Source organism: Pseudorca crassidens, chromosome X (assembly GCF_039906515.1).
Source record: "Pseudorca crassidens isolate mPseCra1 chromosome X, mPseCra1.hap1, whole genome shotgun sequence".
NCBI lineage: Eukaryota > Metazoa > Chordata > Mammalia > Artiodactyla > Delphinidae > Pseudorca > Pseudorca crassidens.
The window spans coordinates 121,820,327-121,836,710 of NC_090317.1; the positions used below are offsets into that span (position 1 = coordinate 121,820,327).

A 16,384-nucleotide genomic window follows, 5' to 3' on the forward strand; every position below is an offset into this window, starting at 1 on the left:
AAGATGAAAGCCGCCAACACTACAACCTCAGAATAAAACATTCTGCAAACATGGCTCAATCAAAACTCAAAATTTATTTTACAGGCAGACTATTTTTTTCTTTCATATAAAGTAGATTTATATGTGAACCAACATGGACCAAAACTGTTTATATTAAATGAGAAAACAAACTACTTGCATTAGGCTCTGCTCCTGCGAGGTGTATCATGTTACGAATTGAGGAACCGTCCTCAGTATTGCTGTGACAAAGGCAGAATATATCAAGTGAGTCAATTAACCCTGGTCTGAAGTTTTTACAGTATTTTTCACTCTTAAACCGAGAAGTGACACTTTCGATTTATTTTTTCACCCTTACCGAAAGTTCCCTTCTCGTGGCTGATTTTAGCAAGGAATTGAAATGTAAATGAATTATACTGCTCTGCATCTCAAAAACTAACTTTGCAAAAAAATTTTATCTAACTCCTTTCGTTTAGAAAGGAGGGTGAAGATGGTCCAGTGGAGGATCAGGCCTTTATAATAAGTGAAGCAAAAGGGTCCCTGTCCAGCCAGAGAGAGCAACGTGAAACTGCGTAAAAAAGACAGGAGAGGTTCTTCTTCTGGACGTTACTGACGGACAGAATTTAGAGAAAATCCAACCAGACTTAGTTCCCCAAATCCTAGCTAAATGAGAGTGTGAGTGTTCATTAAAAAGTCTGAGATTAATAAAAGGCAGGCAGGCCGTTAAGGAAGACGGATAAGAAACAAAGGCTAAAGGTGGTTTGGCATTAAGTAGTTGTACATTCCAAAAGAACATCGACTAGCATCTGTTAGTAGTTCTCAAAATTACAAAGTCATGGTTACAGAAATTACTCTGTATGTTTTTTCAATATACATGTTCTTCTATATACATAGTATAGAAAAGCTAATAAGTTGGCTCGGCTATAATAATTCTGTCAAAAAAAAAGCAGATGACAGTTTTTGGCTGCAACAAAGCATGTTACTTTTCCGTTCAGCTAACATATATACATGATAAAACAAGCTTTAAAAGTATTAAATCAAAAGGGAAAAATAAATTATCTCTATTAAGTCACACAACAGATATACCTTTACTTACTTGACTAACTACCTATAGTTTCTTGTAATCAGTATCTTCAGCGTTTCCTTATTGTTAACAGTTTATTTTCAAGACATGTTTCAGTCCCCCCCCCCCCCAAATGCTGTACATTTCCTTGGAGGAAGGAAGCACAGATGTGTGACACTTTCAGCATGGTGGAGAAGTTCTGGGTGGTACTTTTTCCAACTAATGAACGGAAAAGCCATGTTTCCTACCGAGCACCACTTCTTTAACTGTACAACAAATAGAAGAGAGAGATGACAAAAGCAAGCGAGACCACTGTTAAGGAAAGCAGCCATTGCTGGAACCAGATACAATGCTGAACTTGGTCTTCAAGCTTCCTATTGCTTTCTAGTAAACGATTGAGCTAAAGAGGGGAGAAAAGGATGAAAGGTTTGTATCAATAAAACAGTACAATAATCAAGTGCATGACAAATGGGAATATTAGAAATCCCACAAACATTTATGGGATAGAGTCCATCTACTCTGAAAGGCTGGGAGCTGGGAATGCAATTTGGTTGCTGAACGGATGTGTATCTGTTCTCATTTTGAAAAGGTCTAATTCTCTAGTTGAGAAAGGAACAAAGCAATCATTTCCTGGAGGTACTGAAACCAGCTATTCAGAAAGAGAGCCCCTCCACCTTTTTCAAATTTAAATGCACTACATGGTACCTTTTCCATGAGATCAAGTTCTTCGATACCCCCCAAAATACCATGCGCTTTGCTATAAGGTCCCTAGTCCAAATTGAAATAGCCAGAGCTTTCAGAAAGTTAGTTAGAAGATCTCCAAAAGTAACGCACCACTTACCATTTCTGATCTGGCTTCCCTTCACAAAGAAGAGAGCATTCCTGTCGTGGCTATGCCAAAGGTCTGCTTTATGTCAGTGGGGAAAAAATGGATTTCTAATATTGATTAACACTAAAGACTTATAGTTAGGAAGAAAGAACACTTACCTGTAGATAGAGCTCTTCACTGGTTTTATCTGACATGTTAAAGGCATGGTGTTTTAATGTAAGAGTGGTTGGCTTAATGCTCTCAACAATATGGCATCTTAACCTATGAAAGTACAAAGGAAACATAACTTCTTAAAGTTTTTAATGAATTTTTGAAAAGTAAAGTGTAAAATGAAAACAGTTAAACACAGAAGTGTATGTAACAGAGGTGAAAGTACTCATTCCTCTCCCCAGATATACCTAAGGGAGCAGCTAGCTCAACGTGTGTTTATCTTTGAAGGGGAGCAGAATTTGCCACCCCAAAACGTGCCTCTGGGGCACAAGGTTTATCTTGAGCTGGTTATTTTTTAAGAAAAAGCAGACAAAAGTGGAAAGCTTTTTCACTTTTCAGTAGAAGCTCTGAAAAGTGAAGAGAAGTTACCTTTTTGTGAGACATGCACAGTTACAAGGGAAATCTCCATTTGTAAGGGTGTCTCCCTCTCTGCCAGGTACAGGAGGATGACTTTGTATCTCTCGAGACTCTTATCAATGGAGAAGGCAGAGACTTAAATCCGCAGGACAACCTTAGCCGTGTATGTTGTGCTTTTCCCACCATCCTCCCAGAACTGGCTCCCTCGCCCACAACATCATCTTTTCTCTTTAGCTGGAGGTGGTATTTAAGGTGGTGTCATGGGCCGTTGCGGGAAGTTTTACTGTTTTCCTGGGTCTCTCAAAGTATACAGGAGGTATACATGCTAGTAAACTTCTGTTTTTTTCCTGTTTTCTTCTTTTCACCTGTCTGTGATTACGGGGGTATGGCGGGGGGTGGGATGGGGATCTTAGGCAAGAACGTAGAAAAATAAAGGGAAAATTATTTTTCCTCTCCTACAGTTTGGCAACCTACCCTGGGAGCTGCTGAGATACCATACTCACTTGGGAGCCTGCAGATGGGATTCTGGAAAACGGGCAGAAGCCCGAGAAGGGTAAGAATTCTTACTAAAGTCAGCTCTCCTGGATCTCAGTCTGGTGCAGTTGAGAGAGGAAGGTAAAAATTTCACCTTGTCCCTTCTTTTCCAAATTGAGATTAGCAGGAGAAAATATTTGTGTCAGCCAGTTCCTTAGTATTGTGACTTTGGTAGAGATTTTTGTTATGAGTATTTTTGTCTTCTACTGGTCCTCTTTCCTCCCACAGATGGTCATTGTTCTCTTTTATCTCTGTCTCTTGTGTTGTCAGAAGGAGAACCACAGGACGACAGATGAGCTTTTCCTTTCGTTTTACTCTGTCCTGAGAGCTTGGCTTTATGACCAGGGAGAACAGTCTCTCTGGTCTCTGCCAGAGGGATGATGCATGTGTCTGCGTGCATCTGGCGACCACCTGAATAGGCTGGGGATCCGGGACACTAACTGATAAGCAGCATTCTCTGATGCTACCGGCTCTCGTGGGCGTCGGTCATAAGGGCCCCTTGTGGTCTCCACCTTCTTGTCTTATTTAGGGCTGGAAAAGTCCTGTTCCAGTAGTGCTTACCCCGTGTCGCAGGTTTGTAACTGAAGGCATATCATTCTTATGGGAAACGGGAGACACTTTTCACGACCCCATTCTAACCACGTGTGACAATGAAGGTCTTTGCTTCCTTAGGCTAACTCTGGGAGTGAGCTTTCTGAATCGTGTGAGGGCTGCATCTTTTGCACCCCGTTTCGGGATGCCTCTTGCATCCATGGCTAAGCCATAAAAAGGCTTATAAGTTTGAGTTGCTATTGAGATTAATATAAGATCATACTACTCAGCAATGGCCAAAAGATGGATCTTTTGAATTGGAAAAACTTCTGTGTTTAAACATTTTTTAGAGAGCTCTCAGCCTAAACAATTGTTTTTCTTGGTATCTATGGAAAGACCAACTTGAAAGGAGGACGTGAAGGAGTATGGGGGCCAGCCTTAGGGACGTCCTTAGTAAGATGAAATTACAAAGCTCTTTTTACCTCCACTTTCAGAAGATATCTACCAAATTTAGAGAAGAGTTAAAAAAGACTAGTGGCCATTCAGTTCCCCACTCATAGGGACCTTGATTGGCTGCTAAGGGGTGTTCTTCACACCCATGATTACACTGTAGTTATCAGACAAGCCCGATGGCCCCCCTAGGGAAAACAGGCACACTCACACGGGCAGCATATGACCAGAACTCCTCCCAAATTATCAGGAAATGGATCAGCTGAAGGCCAATATTCAGGGGCTGACAGAAGTAGGGGCTTTTTCCCCTAAGGTGAATTGGTCCAAGGTTGAATTGTGCACTCAGAAAAAGGAGAGCATTCAAAGGCCTTTGTTGGACGCTTTCTACAGACTTTGTACAGATGCTGCGTTAAGCCCTGAAACTCCAGAACATAGAAATCATTTGATTTCCGTCGTAATTGGAAATCTCCCTGATATAAAGCAAACTGAAGAAAATGTAGCTGGATGCCATTCAGGCTGCAATCCAATTTTTTGAGGAATTAAAAGCAACTGTCTTTGTCTTGCAGATCTTCACAAAACCAGAAATTCGGCTCTAGAAGCAATTCAAAGTTCACCTATTCTAACCATTCCAAAACCTGCCCTGTTTATCTCAAAATACTTGCAGGTATTATAAAAGACCACATCACTGGAAACAGAACTGTTCTGTACTTAGAAAAGTAAGAAAACATTTAAACGGTAATTTCGCTAAACCTCTGATAATAGGTAAAGTACCCCCAAAACTCCAGGAAAAAAAACCTTACTTTCTCTGTCCCTTTGAGGTGTAAATTTTCTACCCCACCTTCTGTAGGACCTGATAGCCAGCTCATAGAAATGCAAACTTTAGGAAAATGAAGCTCATCAGAAGTTAAAGAAAAGGAGCTATTTTGAAATTGGGCAAATGAAAAAAGCAAAACAAAAACCCCCACAAATATTAGTTTAAAAAAAAAAAAAGCTTTAGCACTCTGAGCAGGTAAACTTATTCCAACTGCCAGAAACACAGTTCGGATCCAACTGTTCTTTAATAAGCTAGTGAGTTTTGTGTCACTGTACCTTAATTCATGGCTAAAATTCTGGAACCAAAGCTATAAGGTCTCTGGTTTGCATCTGTATGTTTACATGTGTGTATATATATATGTTCTAAATGTGTGATATTTTCCTACTTCTGAATGGTACTGCCAAGATTAATTCATAAAAACTATTCAACTGGCTTAAAGAAAAATAAGTGCTTTTCAAATTGAATATTCCTAAAACTCAGAAATAGAGAAACTAACCCCAAATTTTTTTCAAGTTCACAGGATCTGGGATAATCTTTGGTAAATAAAAGCTGGGTTAAATCAAGACAGTATGGTACTGGCACAAAAAAAGAAATATGGATCAATGGAACAGGATAGAAAGCCCAGAGATGCACCCACGCACCTGTGGTCACCTTATTTTTGATAAAGGAGGCAAGAATATACAATGGAGATCAATTATACTTCAATACAAAACAAACAAACTGGGTTAACTGGTTGGTTTAATTATACAGGTCTTGATATAATAGAGACATGCAACCTTTATTCTACCTGGGCTTACTATTCAAATAAGTAAGTTCATGTTATCTCTGTTACAAAATTTGTCAGCAAGAACACCTTGGCATGATGGCTGATTTTGTGTAATGTCTCCTGGTGTTTGTGTGAAGAGTCTAAACAATTGTTGGTAGCAAGTGATTTAGATAAATGTCAGCGAGATAAACGTTAGGTGAACTTATCAGCAATGAGTATATTTTATGGTATATCTCTTACAAACAGTTTTCCAAATGTCTTTGGTAACTTGAAACTTTAGAGTTTTGCTAAGTTAAATGACAGGAAATTCACTGAATATCTAGATCATTTCCAAATAAGATAAAATAGTGAAACATTAATTACTACACATAGGTTTATCTACTTCTGGCTTCTTATTACAGAATGAAAGGTATTTGGGTATATTAGTAAACATATCTTGTGCCACAATGAAAAACTATACTGTGAGGAAGTATCTATTTCTAGAAATTATGAAATATATTCATAAATTTGCCAATCCAAAGAATGCTGGTGTAACAGACTGCAAGTGCTTATTTATCAGTTTTCACTAGAAAGTAACATTTCTAAGGATTATTAAAACGACTAGAAATAAGTATATCAACCCTGTACATAAGAATTAGGATGTGTTTTTGGCCAAGAGAAGTAGGGAGGTGCATTTTTGTTAAGGGAAGTGAAAGTGATTTTATCCTAAAGTAAAGCTATAGTTATTTCAGAGTAGAAAGTAGGAGAATAAATGGATACAGAAAGTTGGGAAGAGACAGAAAGAGAAAATTTTACCTTGTGTAGTCAGGCTGGCTAAAATTGAATAAATTTGTTTTAAGGGTTTTAAAAATAAGCTTAATATCAACAGTGTAATTACATGAAACTAAATTTTCTTTTTTTGCTAAAGGGACAGTTTTATTGGGCTCTTGGTGTGGTGTGGTCTGCTCCTGATAAGAGATTGTGAAAGGTTTTTCTTTACCTTTTTAAGTAATCTGCCTAGAAAGAAAAGATTTTGCATTTTATCAAAATAATTTCCTGTGCTTCATCTTATCTTTATCAGCAGGTCTTTAATTAAAAGACTCAGTTTTAAGATTAGGAGCTACGTTTTGCTCGCAACTATGTGACCTTCTGTATTTGCCTTTGAAATGTTTTTAACTGTCACTTTGGTTAACTGGATAATTAAGTATTGTTCATAATGATATATGATTCTATTTAGCCAAGTGTCCAAAACCTTTTGATATTTTTGACAAACGTCCCCAAATCAAATTCTAAATGAAGTCTTTTTGACCTCAAACTAACTTTGGGATTTTCCCCACGGCCCCTGGAACATCTCAAAAGATGTGTTCTCTTTATAAAAAGATACTAAACCACTTAGGCTTATTTGATATGTTAAATTATGTGGGACACATTGTCAAATAAGAATACTAAACCTTCTTGATTGTACTTGTATAGATACATGTTTCACCTTCAAAGAGATTCACAAAAAGGACTCTGACAAGTACTCTAGAACACAGGTTTCTGATAACTTTTAAGACCGTAAAACTGAGCTGGGTAAGAATTTCCAGAACTAATGGAAAAAACTGAATTCAGGCAGAACAAAAATTAATAACGTGGGATTGAATGAATTGATGAGAATGATTGAAACACGTTTTGTTTCTCCAGATTTAAGGAGAACTTTTCCTCTTAAGCTATCTATGATTTACTGCAATTTGGTGAATTATACCTTTGTAAGCAGAACTGAGACAATTTTTCTCCATACCTGATCCCTCCAGAATTTAGAAACTCTTAGTGAATGTTCTCATTTTCATGGTGATATAGTTATTTGCACAAGTTCAATGAGAATCTGTTCTCCTTGTAACAGGACACAATTGGAAATATGGTTGTATTATCAAGCTTTTGACTTGAATGTCATATTTGAAAATGAAATGCATGAAGTCGGATATGACCAGATGGCTTTAAGGAACTAAAGACCCTTGGAAACAACTGACCTGGTACCTTGCTTACAGGGTTCCAGACAGCCTTACTAGGTGAGTAAGGAAAGTCACTTCCTGGCAAGCTCAGGAACCTCAGAATATTTTGGGGACCTCAAGAAGACAGGAATTTGCCTAAATTAGCATAATAACTTTATCCTTGTTTACCGTGCTTTTCGTGATAGCCTTCCTCCACCCCACAACATCTTTCTTTTGTCTTTCACTGGAGATGGTAGTGAAGGTGGTGGCTTGGGCCATTTGGGAGAGTTACTCAGTTTTCCTGGGTCTCTCCCACGTATACAGGAGGCGTCCATGTTATGAAACTTCTGTTTCTCTCCTGTTCGTCTGTCTTTTATTACAGTGGGTCTCAGCCAAGAACTTGGAAGGGTAGAGGGAGAATTATTTTCCCTTTCCTACATCCTCCAGCTTCTTAATGCAGGTATAAATTAGACACAGTGCTCAATAACCTAAGAGAAGTTTTTTTATATGATATTCAGTAGAATTCACCTGATCTTCCGATTTGCAGGAAGCCACCCTTTCTAGATGGGAGGCAGTGCTTTCACCTGGGCCTTCAGTACCAAACCACCAAGTCCCCCTGTTTCTGTGAGGTAAGTGATTCATTCTCTTTTGACAGTTATAGAACAGAAAGCCATTAGAAACTGATTTACAAAGCAACCCAAAAAGAAAGAAAAAACCCCATAATTTTGAGGTACTGTTTGATAAGAACTTCAAAAGTAGGCCCTCCTGAAAAGTAACTTGAAAATTTAAACATCTTCTCCATCTAAAAACATGCCACAACTGTCACCACAACTGTCACAATGAGCCTTATCTAGATCCGTGTTCCTACCTCGGCTTTAGGTTCTGTTCCTTCTAACTTTCTCAGGAATTTCACTGTCAATGGTTTATTTTGTAAGGTCAGCCTCTCCTTCGGAAATGGTCCTTACTATGGTTTTAAACAACGCTCAAATATCTCCCATTACAAAATCCCAAACAACCCCTTCTCAACAACACAGTCTTCCTTCCAACTATGACCCTGGTCCCTCCCCGACAAGCCCAACGTCCAGAAGTCTTACTGCCTGTGTTTCTTTGGCATCTGGCTCCTACCAACTCACAGTGTTCCCCGTGAGGTCGTCAGTTACCTCCATCACGTCACCAGCAACGGCCACGTCTCACACCTCATCCTTGACTGACGTTGGTAGCACTTTGTTCGTCCTCTGTGAAACACACTCTACCCCGGGCCTTACTGACACAGCTCACCTACTGCTTTCCCTCCTGACGCCCTGTATTGTTCTCCTTCATTTGGCTACTAAATATTCCTCTGAGCTGTGTCTAACTTTCACCCTCTCTCGCTGGGTACAAGTTAGACCTAGCCTAGAGGAAATAAAGCTCGTCTTCCCAGGCCCATTCTTATTCTTGTTCTCCTACCCTCTATGAATTGCCCGCAAAGGGTAATCTTGCCCAAGGCATTTCAGAGCAGGTTGACGTTCTCCCAGTGGTTTTACAATGGTGCCCAAGCTGCTCCTCTGGGCCCTGTCTGCCTCCAACATGCTTTCTTACTATGGATCCTCTCACACCCTGTTCCAGCCACATCTGTATTCTTTCAACTCCTTATTTGAAGATTGAACTCAACTACAACCCTTACTAGGTTTCTCAGCTTCTCGTCTATAAAAAGGGAAAAATAACTACCTATGACCTAGGGTTGTTTTAGTGACTAAATGAATAAAGGAGAGTACCACACTTAAATAGAACTTGCTATATGCCAGCGCTAGTCTAAGTGTTGTTAACTCAGTATCACTCTTTCATCTATGTCTGCCCACAGTCTATTTTTCTACAAAGCCTCCCAGAGTAATCCTTTAAAAAAAAAACAAGCCTATCACCTCATGGCTCTGCTCAGCACCAACTAATGGTTTCTCCTCTCAAAACCAGAAGTTCTCACTATGGCAATGATCTGGCATCCCGTACTGGATTCAGGTTACACTGACCTCCTTGCTGTTCCTCACCCAGGCCAAGCACACATCTTTTTCATTTATGGTTCCCTCTACCTGCAAAGCTCTTTTCCCTGTTATCTATGTGGCCTACTCTCATTTCCTTCAGGTCCTACTCAAATGTCATCAGTGTGGCCATCCCTAACTACCCTCAACTGAGCTTTCTCAATCTTGGCACCACTGACATTTTGGGCTGGATCATTCTTTGTCATGGGGTGCTGTCTTGTGCATGGTGGGATATTGAGTAGCATCCTGGTCTCTACCTATTAGATGCCCACAGCACCCCACTGTCCAGTTATGACAACCAACAATGTCTCCACAGCACCCCACTGTCCAGTTATGACAACCAACAATGTCTCCAGGTATTGCGTCCCTTGGGGAGCAAGACTGGGCACACTCCAAAAAAAACCCCACAACCTTCTTCTCTATTCTCCTCCTCTTTCCTATACATCTTTTTTGCACACATGCACAGACATACGTGTATATGCCTATATAGTCACAGGGTTTTCTCTTAAATAGGATAATTGTCATACATACTTTTCTGTGAGTAGGTTTTTTTCTTTTCCTAATAGTATGTCACAGGTATCAGAACAAACAGATGCACTACACTCTTGAATGGCTTCAGAGTACTTCTCAAATGCATTTCACTATTACTTTACGGATGAACATTTAGGTTCTTTTCCATTTTCCACTACTAGACAATTTTTGTGAAACAATGTTTCACTGCAGCAAACATTCAAGTACATAAGGTGAGCATTCCTACAAAGGTAACTGCTGTAAGAGAAAATCTGTTTGTAATTTTGACACATTCAGATTCTTGCATTGGCCAGCAAACAAATCTCTGCTATTAGCAATCTCCTAGAGAAACTCCAGGTCTTGTACCTGAGCCTTGCAGGGGTTGGGGCCAACAGTGTAAGCCTAGATGTCTGCCAAATGCCAGGAGGAAGGGATGCCTGCTTATTAGCCCATGTAGGTGCATTCCTCTTTGGGATTTTTCCCATTGCAATTTGAGAGCCTGTAAGGGAAAAGCATACCTATGCTCCATTACTTTGTTTCTGGGAACTTCTTTCCAGAACTGAGTCAATTCTGCTGGGCCTGTGCCAGATGACTGTTCCATTTCTGCAGCCATTATCAGAAAACGGTCTTGGGCAGAGACTGTTAAACCTGCATTCCAAAGGGGTAACTTATTACATAATAAACAGGAACCTTTACAAAGGGACAAAGGGTTGGCTATGTGGCTTAAGCATTATTCTAGAAAACACTAAGGAAAACGAATAATATAGAACTATCTTATTATTTTTTGTGGTACGTGGGCCTCTCACTGTTGTGGCCTCTCCCGTTGCGGAGCACAGGCTCCGGACGTGCAGGCTCAGCGGCCATGGCTCACGGGCCCAGCCGCTCCGTGGCATGTGGGATCTTCCCGGACCGGGGCATGAACCCGTGTCCCCTGCATCGGCAGGCGGACTCTCAACCACTGCACCACCAGGGAAGCCCGGAACTATCTTAAAAAAGGAAAAAGTTCTCCTAAAGATGAATAATTTTTTTGTTTGAAATTCAATTTTAACTGGCATCAGTTTAAACAATTTTACTTCTTAAAAAAATTTTGTTCTAATGAGAGCCATTCACCCGTCTCATTTTACAGGTGAGAAAACAGATGCCCAGAGTGTGGCGAGGTGACTTGCTGATACCCTGCTAATTTCTAGATTCCAGTCCAGCTTTGCTGAGTCATCACCCAGCCCCAGGCCTCCCATAACACCCCACTGTGGCCAGCCAGGTGACAACTCACCCCCGTGGGGAGACACGACTATATCAACTGATGCACCCGGGTCACAACTGCTGTTGCTGGGCTTGACTCTGTACTTTTCTGGAGCAGTTGTTCTCACCTGTTTACAAAAAAACAGTAGTCACATAACCTTTATGCTCTTTGGGGGGAAATGGCTTTAAAATGACTTAAAAATCATTAATAAAGTCTATAAAACAATCTTGGTGGTTACATATATAGAATATATCTTTTCCCATCTGCAGGAAAAAAGCATCTCAATCTACTAGAAAAAAACACTCATCAGTCTGTTACTTAGCCTTCCTCTTAAACTAAAAACTGTTACATATTTATTCTGTTAATCACCTGAATTTAATAATTCATGTTCAAAAACAACACACATTAGAACACATGTTACAATAGTGTCCAGAAATTTAAAAGCAGCAATCAAAGGACATCTAGGAAGTAGGTGATTTAAGGAAGTAATACCCTACAATAAGGGGCAGTGGTGGAGTCAGTCCTGTTATACTTAATGCTCAGTGTCAGGTTAGTATCCAGTATAAACTAAACTATACTCCAGAATATACTACACTTGGGGGAAACTGCACTTTAGATTTTAAAGTTTTATTTTTTCACTCTCTGAATTAAATTATTCATACAATGAAAAGTGTCTTTTTTTTTTTTTAAACAAACCAACCCTGGGACTAATTTGGACAGTACCCTATTACTGCACATTAAAGACTAAGATACAGACCTTAGGGAAAATTTTAGATAAGCTGTGACACACAGAGATAGAAGGCAGTATGACAAGCCTAAAAACAGAAATAAAACCACTGTGCAAGTTCAAAATTATCAATCTTTCAATTTTCACACACAATTTATATCTTTCAGGTATTTACCTTAAATGCCACTATGTTTTTCGTTACATTTGTCAACGTTATTAAAGCTTTCTTTTCTTCAGATTCTGTACTTCCAAAATACAGTTCTTCCGCTGGGCTAGGTGACAACAAAAGCATAAGCCAATGGTATTGCTCAGGATAAATGACAATCTAATCATCAGCTTGAAGAAAAACATTTGGTTAATATTTTACACTCATTTGTATAAAGAGATTTCATCAAAGGAGATTACAAAACAATACCTAATATATTTTGTATTTTAATCTTACTGATTCAATGCACACTAAAAAGTCCTATGGTTTCCCCCTAGATCTAAAAGCAAAATAGGGACGTACAGGAGCGAATTAGGAAGATTCTGAATTAGTCCTATAATCAGCACCATCTTAAGGTTTCTTTATTAAAACTCTTTGGTAGGTGAAAGATAAAAATCAGAGAAGAAACTGCTGCTTCAACTTTACCTAATTACAAACATTAGAATGGGGCACATTTTTATACATCAAGAGAAAAGAGTATAACTCAAAATGGTCATCAGGGATATATTTAAGTAACAGAATAAGTCCTGACTATAGAAAGGTTTTTTCTAAATAATATGGAAGGAGAAAAACACAAAATATGGGGCAGGAATTACAGGAAAAAACTGTCAAAAAATCAGTGAGGCTCAAATGCAAATTTTACTATTACTGGCCACTGTATTTTAAAAATAAAAAGACTCAAGCAAAGTTTGTGTAGTTTAATTACATGAGCCAAATCGGGTGCCTCCAAATGATGCAGAAGACTGTGATTTTTATTTGTTTACTTACTTTTAAAAAAAATTTATTTTTATTTTTGGCTGCATTGGGTCTTTGTTGCTGCACGTGGGCTTTTCTCTAGTTGCAGCGAGCTGGGGCTACTCTTTGTTGCGGTGCGTGGGCTTCTCATTGGGTGGCTTCTCTTGTTGCAGAGCAGGGGCTCTAGGCGCACGGGCTTCAGTAGTTGTGGCTCTCGGGCTCTAGAGCGCAGGCCCAGTAGTTGTGGCACACGGGCTTAGTTGCTCCGCAGCACGTGGGATCTTACCGGAGCAGGGCTCGAACCCGTGTCCCCTGCATTGGCAGGTGGATTCTTAACCACTGCACCACCAGGGAAGCTCAGACTGTGATTTTTAGATAAAAAGGTGAATTCTTCAGATAGCCCTTGACTATAAGCTCCACCTTTAAATAGATTCATTTTATATCAGGAATATGTGCGTTGTCAGAGATATTTATTCATGTAAAGAACACACATTTTAAAAAAGTGCTCTCCCAGGAGAGCTGTGCCCAGCTTTGGACAAGACATAAATTAGCATGGTTGCTGGCATCTTTTTAAAACCCAATCTGAAATATACCACAGAAAAAACAGGAAGGTTAATGGATCTAAGAACTGCTCTCAGTATCCAGCACAAAAACCATGAAAAGCTCTAGGGAGACAGAGGTTGGTTAGGGGTGTGTGGTGTGTGGTGTGTGGTGTGTGTGTGTGTGTGTGTGTGTGTGTGTGTGTGTGAGAGAGAGAGAGAGAGAGAGAGAGAGGGAGGGAGGGAGAGGGAGAGGGAGGGAGGGAGAGGGAGGGAGAGGGAGGGAGAGGGAGGGAGAGGGAGAGGGAGGGAGAGGGAGGGAGAGGGAGGGAGAGGGAGGGAGTGCTGATTTTCTGGAGAGATGGGTGGGCACTGCAGAGTTGGCTTTCTCCCTAGCCGGATCTTCTAGCCATACCTTGATAGTTACAAGCCAGGACCTATGGTTTTGACAGGCCTCCAGAGAAAAAACAGTAACTTCCAAACTAGTAGAGGGAAAAATGGGAAACAAATTCCAAAGTGGGGGAAACTACAAAGAAAAACCACGGAAAAGAACATGCACGTGTGTTTCCCTCCTTCCCTCTCACACACAGACTCCTGCAGATGGTGAAGATAAATCCAAATAGAACAGTTTTCAAAATATATGTAAACAAACCAATCCTGTCGGAGAATTTCAGATTTGATGTTTAAAATGTCTGGCTCTGTTGTTCATGAGTCTTTAACAGTAACATACAAAGGTTTCAAGTAAAGGGATAGAAAATGATACAGTAGGCCATTACTAAATAAAGTTGGTAAAGCAGTATTAACATAAGGCTGTACAGATTTACCAACCAAAAGCATCATTAGTGAGAAAGGTCTTTACATCATGATAAGGAAACAATACTGAATTTTTTGGATTGAACAACCTAGACAGAAAAAGAGAGATGTGCTGAAATTCGGCTTTGGTAAAAACCCTATTTTTCTGGTTCAGCTTTAGCTTTTGGAAGGTCAAACTGATAAATGGCTACTTCAGTGTCATTTCTGGCAACCTCAGACTTGTGCAAGTCAAACACTATCAGTAAAATGAGAAAAATATATGTCATTCAGATTTGTTGTTAATATATGAATATTCACTCTTATTACCTGATGCGGGATAAAGGCCCTTTAAACACACTCAACAGAATAAATAACAAAAAGGTAGCTACAAATACCCACTATATCTGGAAACCAATGTGAGTCTTCAGATAACCCTTAATTTTATATTTCCACAGTTTCAAAAACAGGCCAGAAGTTTTCTTAATTTTGCAGTTCCCTCAAAAGGATCAAGATATATTATGAAAGCATAGTTAATAAAATCCTCAACTAGTACCTGATGTGTAATAAGGGCCCTTTAAACACACTCAATGGTTTCTTGAAAGCTTTCATTTTGGAATCAACTTTTTCATTCTCTTCTGCTTTGAAAGTAGGTTCAATTATGTTAACCTAAAGACAAAAAATATATATATATATGAAGAAAAACAGATAAATTGAATTTCACACTGACAGGCAGTTCATTAGGTCAAAAAGTAAGCATTATAGTGACTCAATCCAAATTGCAATCTTTAACATGGGTTTATTATATCTAAATTATATATTTAACATATAGTAACCTGATGATTGACCTATATTTGAATGCCTACTATGTAAATAGGCCCTTTTAGAAAATGTAACATGGTCATTCCCTTAAGAGTTTTTATTTTTTGGCCACCCCACATGGCTTGTGGGATCTTAGTTCCCCAGCCAGGGATTGAACCCAGGCTCTCAGCAGTGAGAGCGCAGAGTCCTAACCACTTGACCACCCGGGAATTCCCCTCCCTTTTAAGCGTTTTAAAATCTGTTCTACATTGCAATATATTTATCCCTCTATCAAGTCCCTGATATCTCATAAAAACATAACTAAGTGTTCTTTAAAAATGAAAAAGAGAAAGTAGATCAAGGTAATGTTCTGAGTTAATTACTTTTACTTATTTTAGATAGATAAAAAATACTTTAGAAAAAAAGGACTCTTGTAAGATGTGTTTAGCCAATTTCTATACAAAAGCAAGGAATCAACCTTTTATATACTGTAGCACACTACCAGTCAACTAGTGCCATCCTTCCTCTTTCTTTTTACGTACAAAGATATGGAAGGGCAGCAAGTTAAGTGCATTACCTAAACTTACATAGCCAGCTATGGTAGAATTGGGGCTATGTCACAGCTTCTGTCTCAATTTCATTTTTTTGTGAAAAATACCTTTTTCAGGGGAAATAGACACTAACATAATCATAGTCGGGGACTTTAACACCCCACTTTCACCAATGGACACATCATCCAAAAACAACAGAATACACATTTTTCTCAACTGCTCATGGAACATTCTCCAGGACAGATCATATCTTGGGTCACAAATCAAGCCTTGGTAAATTTAAGAAAATTGAAATGGTACCAAGTATCTTTTCTGACCACAATGCTATGAGACTAGGTATCAATTACAGGAAAAGGTCTGTAAAAAATACAAACACATGGAAGCAAAACAATAAACTACTTAATAACCAAGTGATCACTGAAGAAATCAAAGAAAAAATCAAAACATACCTAGAAACAAATGACAATGGAGACACGATGACCAAAAACCTATGAGATGCAGCAAAAGCAGTTCTAAGAGGGAAGTTTATAGCAATACAATCTTACCTTAAGAAAAAGGAACCAACTCAAATAAACACCCTAACCTTGGACCTAAAGCAATTAGAGAAAGAAGAACAAAAAACCCCCCAAAGTTAGCAGAAGGAAAGAAATCATAAAAATCCAATCAGAAATAAATGAAAAAGAAATGAAGGAAATGACAGCAAAGATCGAAAAAATTAAAAGCTGGTTCTTTGAGAAGATAAACAAAATTGATTAACCATTAATCAATTAGACTC

General features: G+C 39.1%; 1 protein-coding gene and 1 long non-coding RNA gene across 4 annotated transcripts in view; one reads left to right on the forward strand and one right to left on the reverse strand.

Moving 5' to 3' along the window:
* Positions 1 to 16,384, reverse strand: part of MOSPD2 (motile sperm domain containing 2) — a 60,328-nt gene that overhangs the window by 1,112 nt on the left and 42,832 nt on the right. Inside the window, exons 10-15 of one of the 3 annotated variants that reach the window (XR_010940105.1) lie at positions 14,814 to 14,926; positions 12,165 to 12,261; positions 11,293 to 11,389; positions 10,541 to 10,670; positions 2,048 to 2,150; positions 179 to 1,460 (exon numbers count right to left, since the gene is read on the reverse strand). Coding sequence is in view for 2 of the 3 variants with exons in the window: in XM_067724370.1 (XP_067580471.1) it covers positions 1,323 to 1,460; positions 2,048 to 2,150; positions 10,541 to 10,670; positions 11,293 to 11,389; positions 12,165 to 12,261; positions 14,814 to 14,926 (678 nt within the window). In the remaining variant the exon portion in view is untranslated. Of the gene's footprint in view, positions 1 to 55; positions 1,461 to 2,047; positions 2,151 to 10,540; positions 10,671 to 11,292; positions 11,390 to 12,164; positions 12,262 to 14,813; positions 14,927 to 16,384 lie in introns of those variants that run through there. The other 2 variants (XM_067724370.1, XM_067724371.1) reach the window with 2 other exon arrangements.
* LOC137217476 (uncharacterized) lies at positions 1,349 to 12,916 on the forward strand. Its single transcript, XR_010940106.1, has 5 exons — positions 1,349 to 1,486; positions 2,918 to 3,009; positions 7,413 to 7,578; positions 8,048 to 8,129; positions 11,149 to 12,916. It is a non-coding gene; the product is annotated as an uncharacterized lncRNA (long non-coding RNA).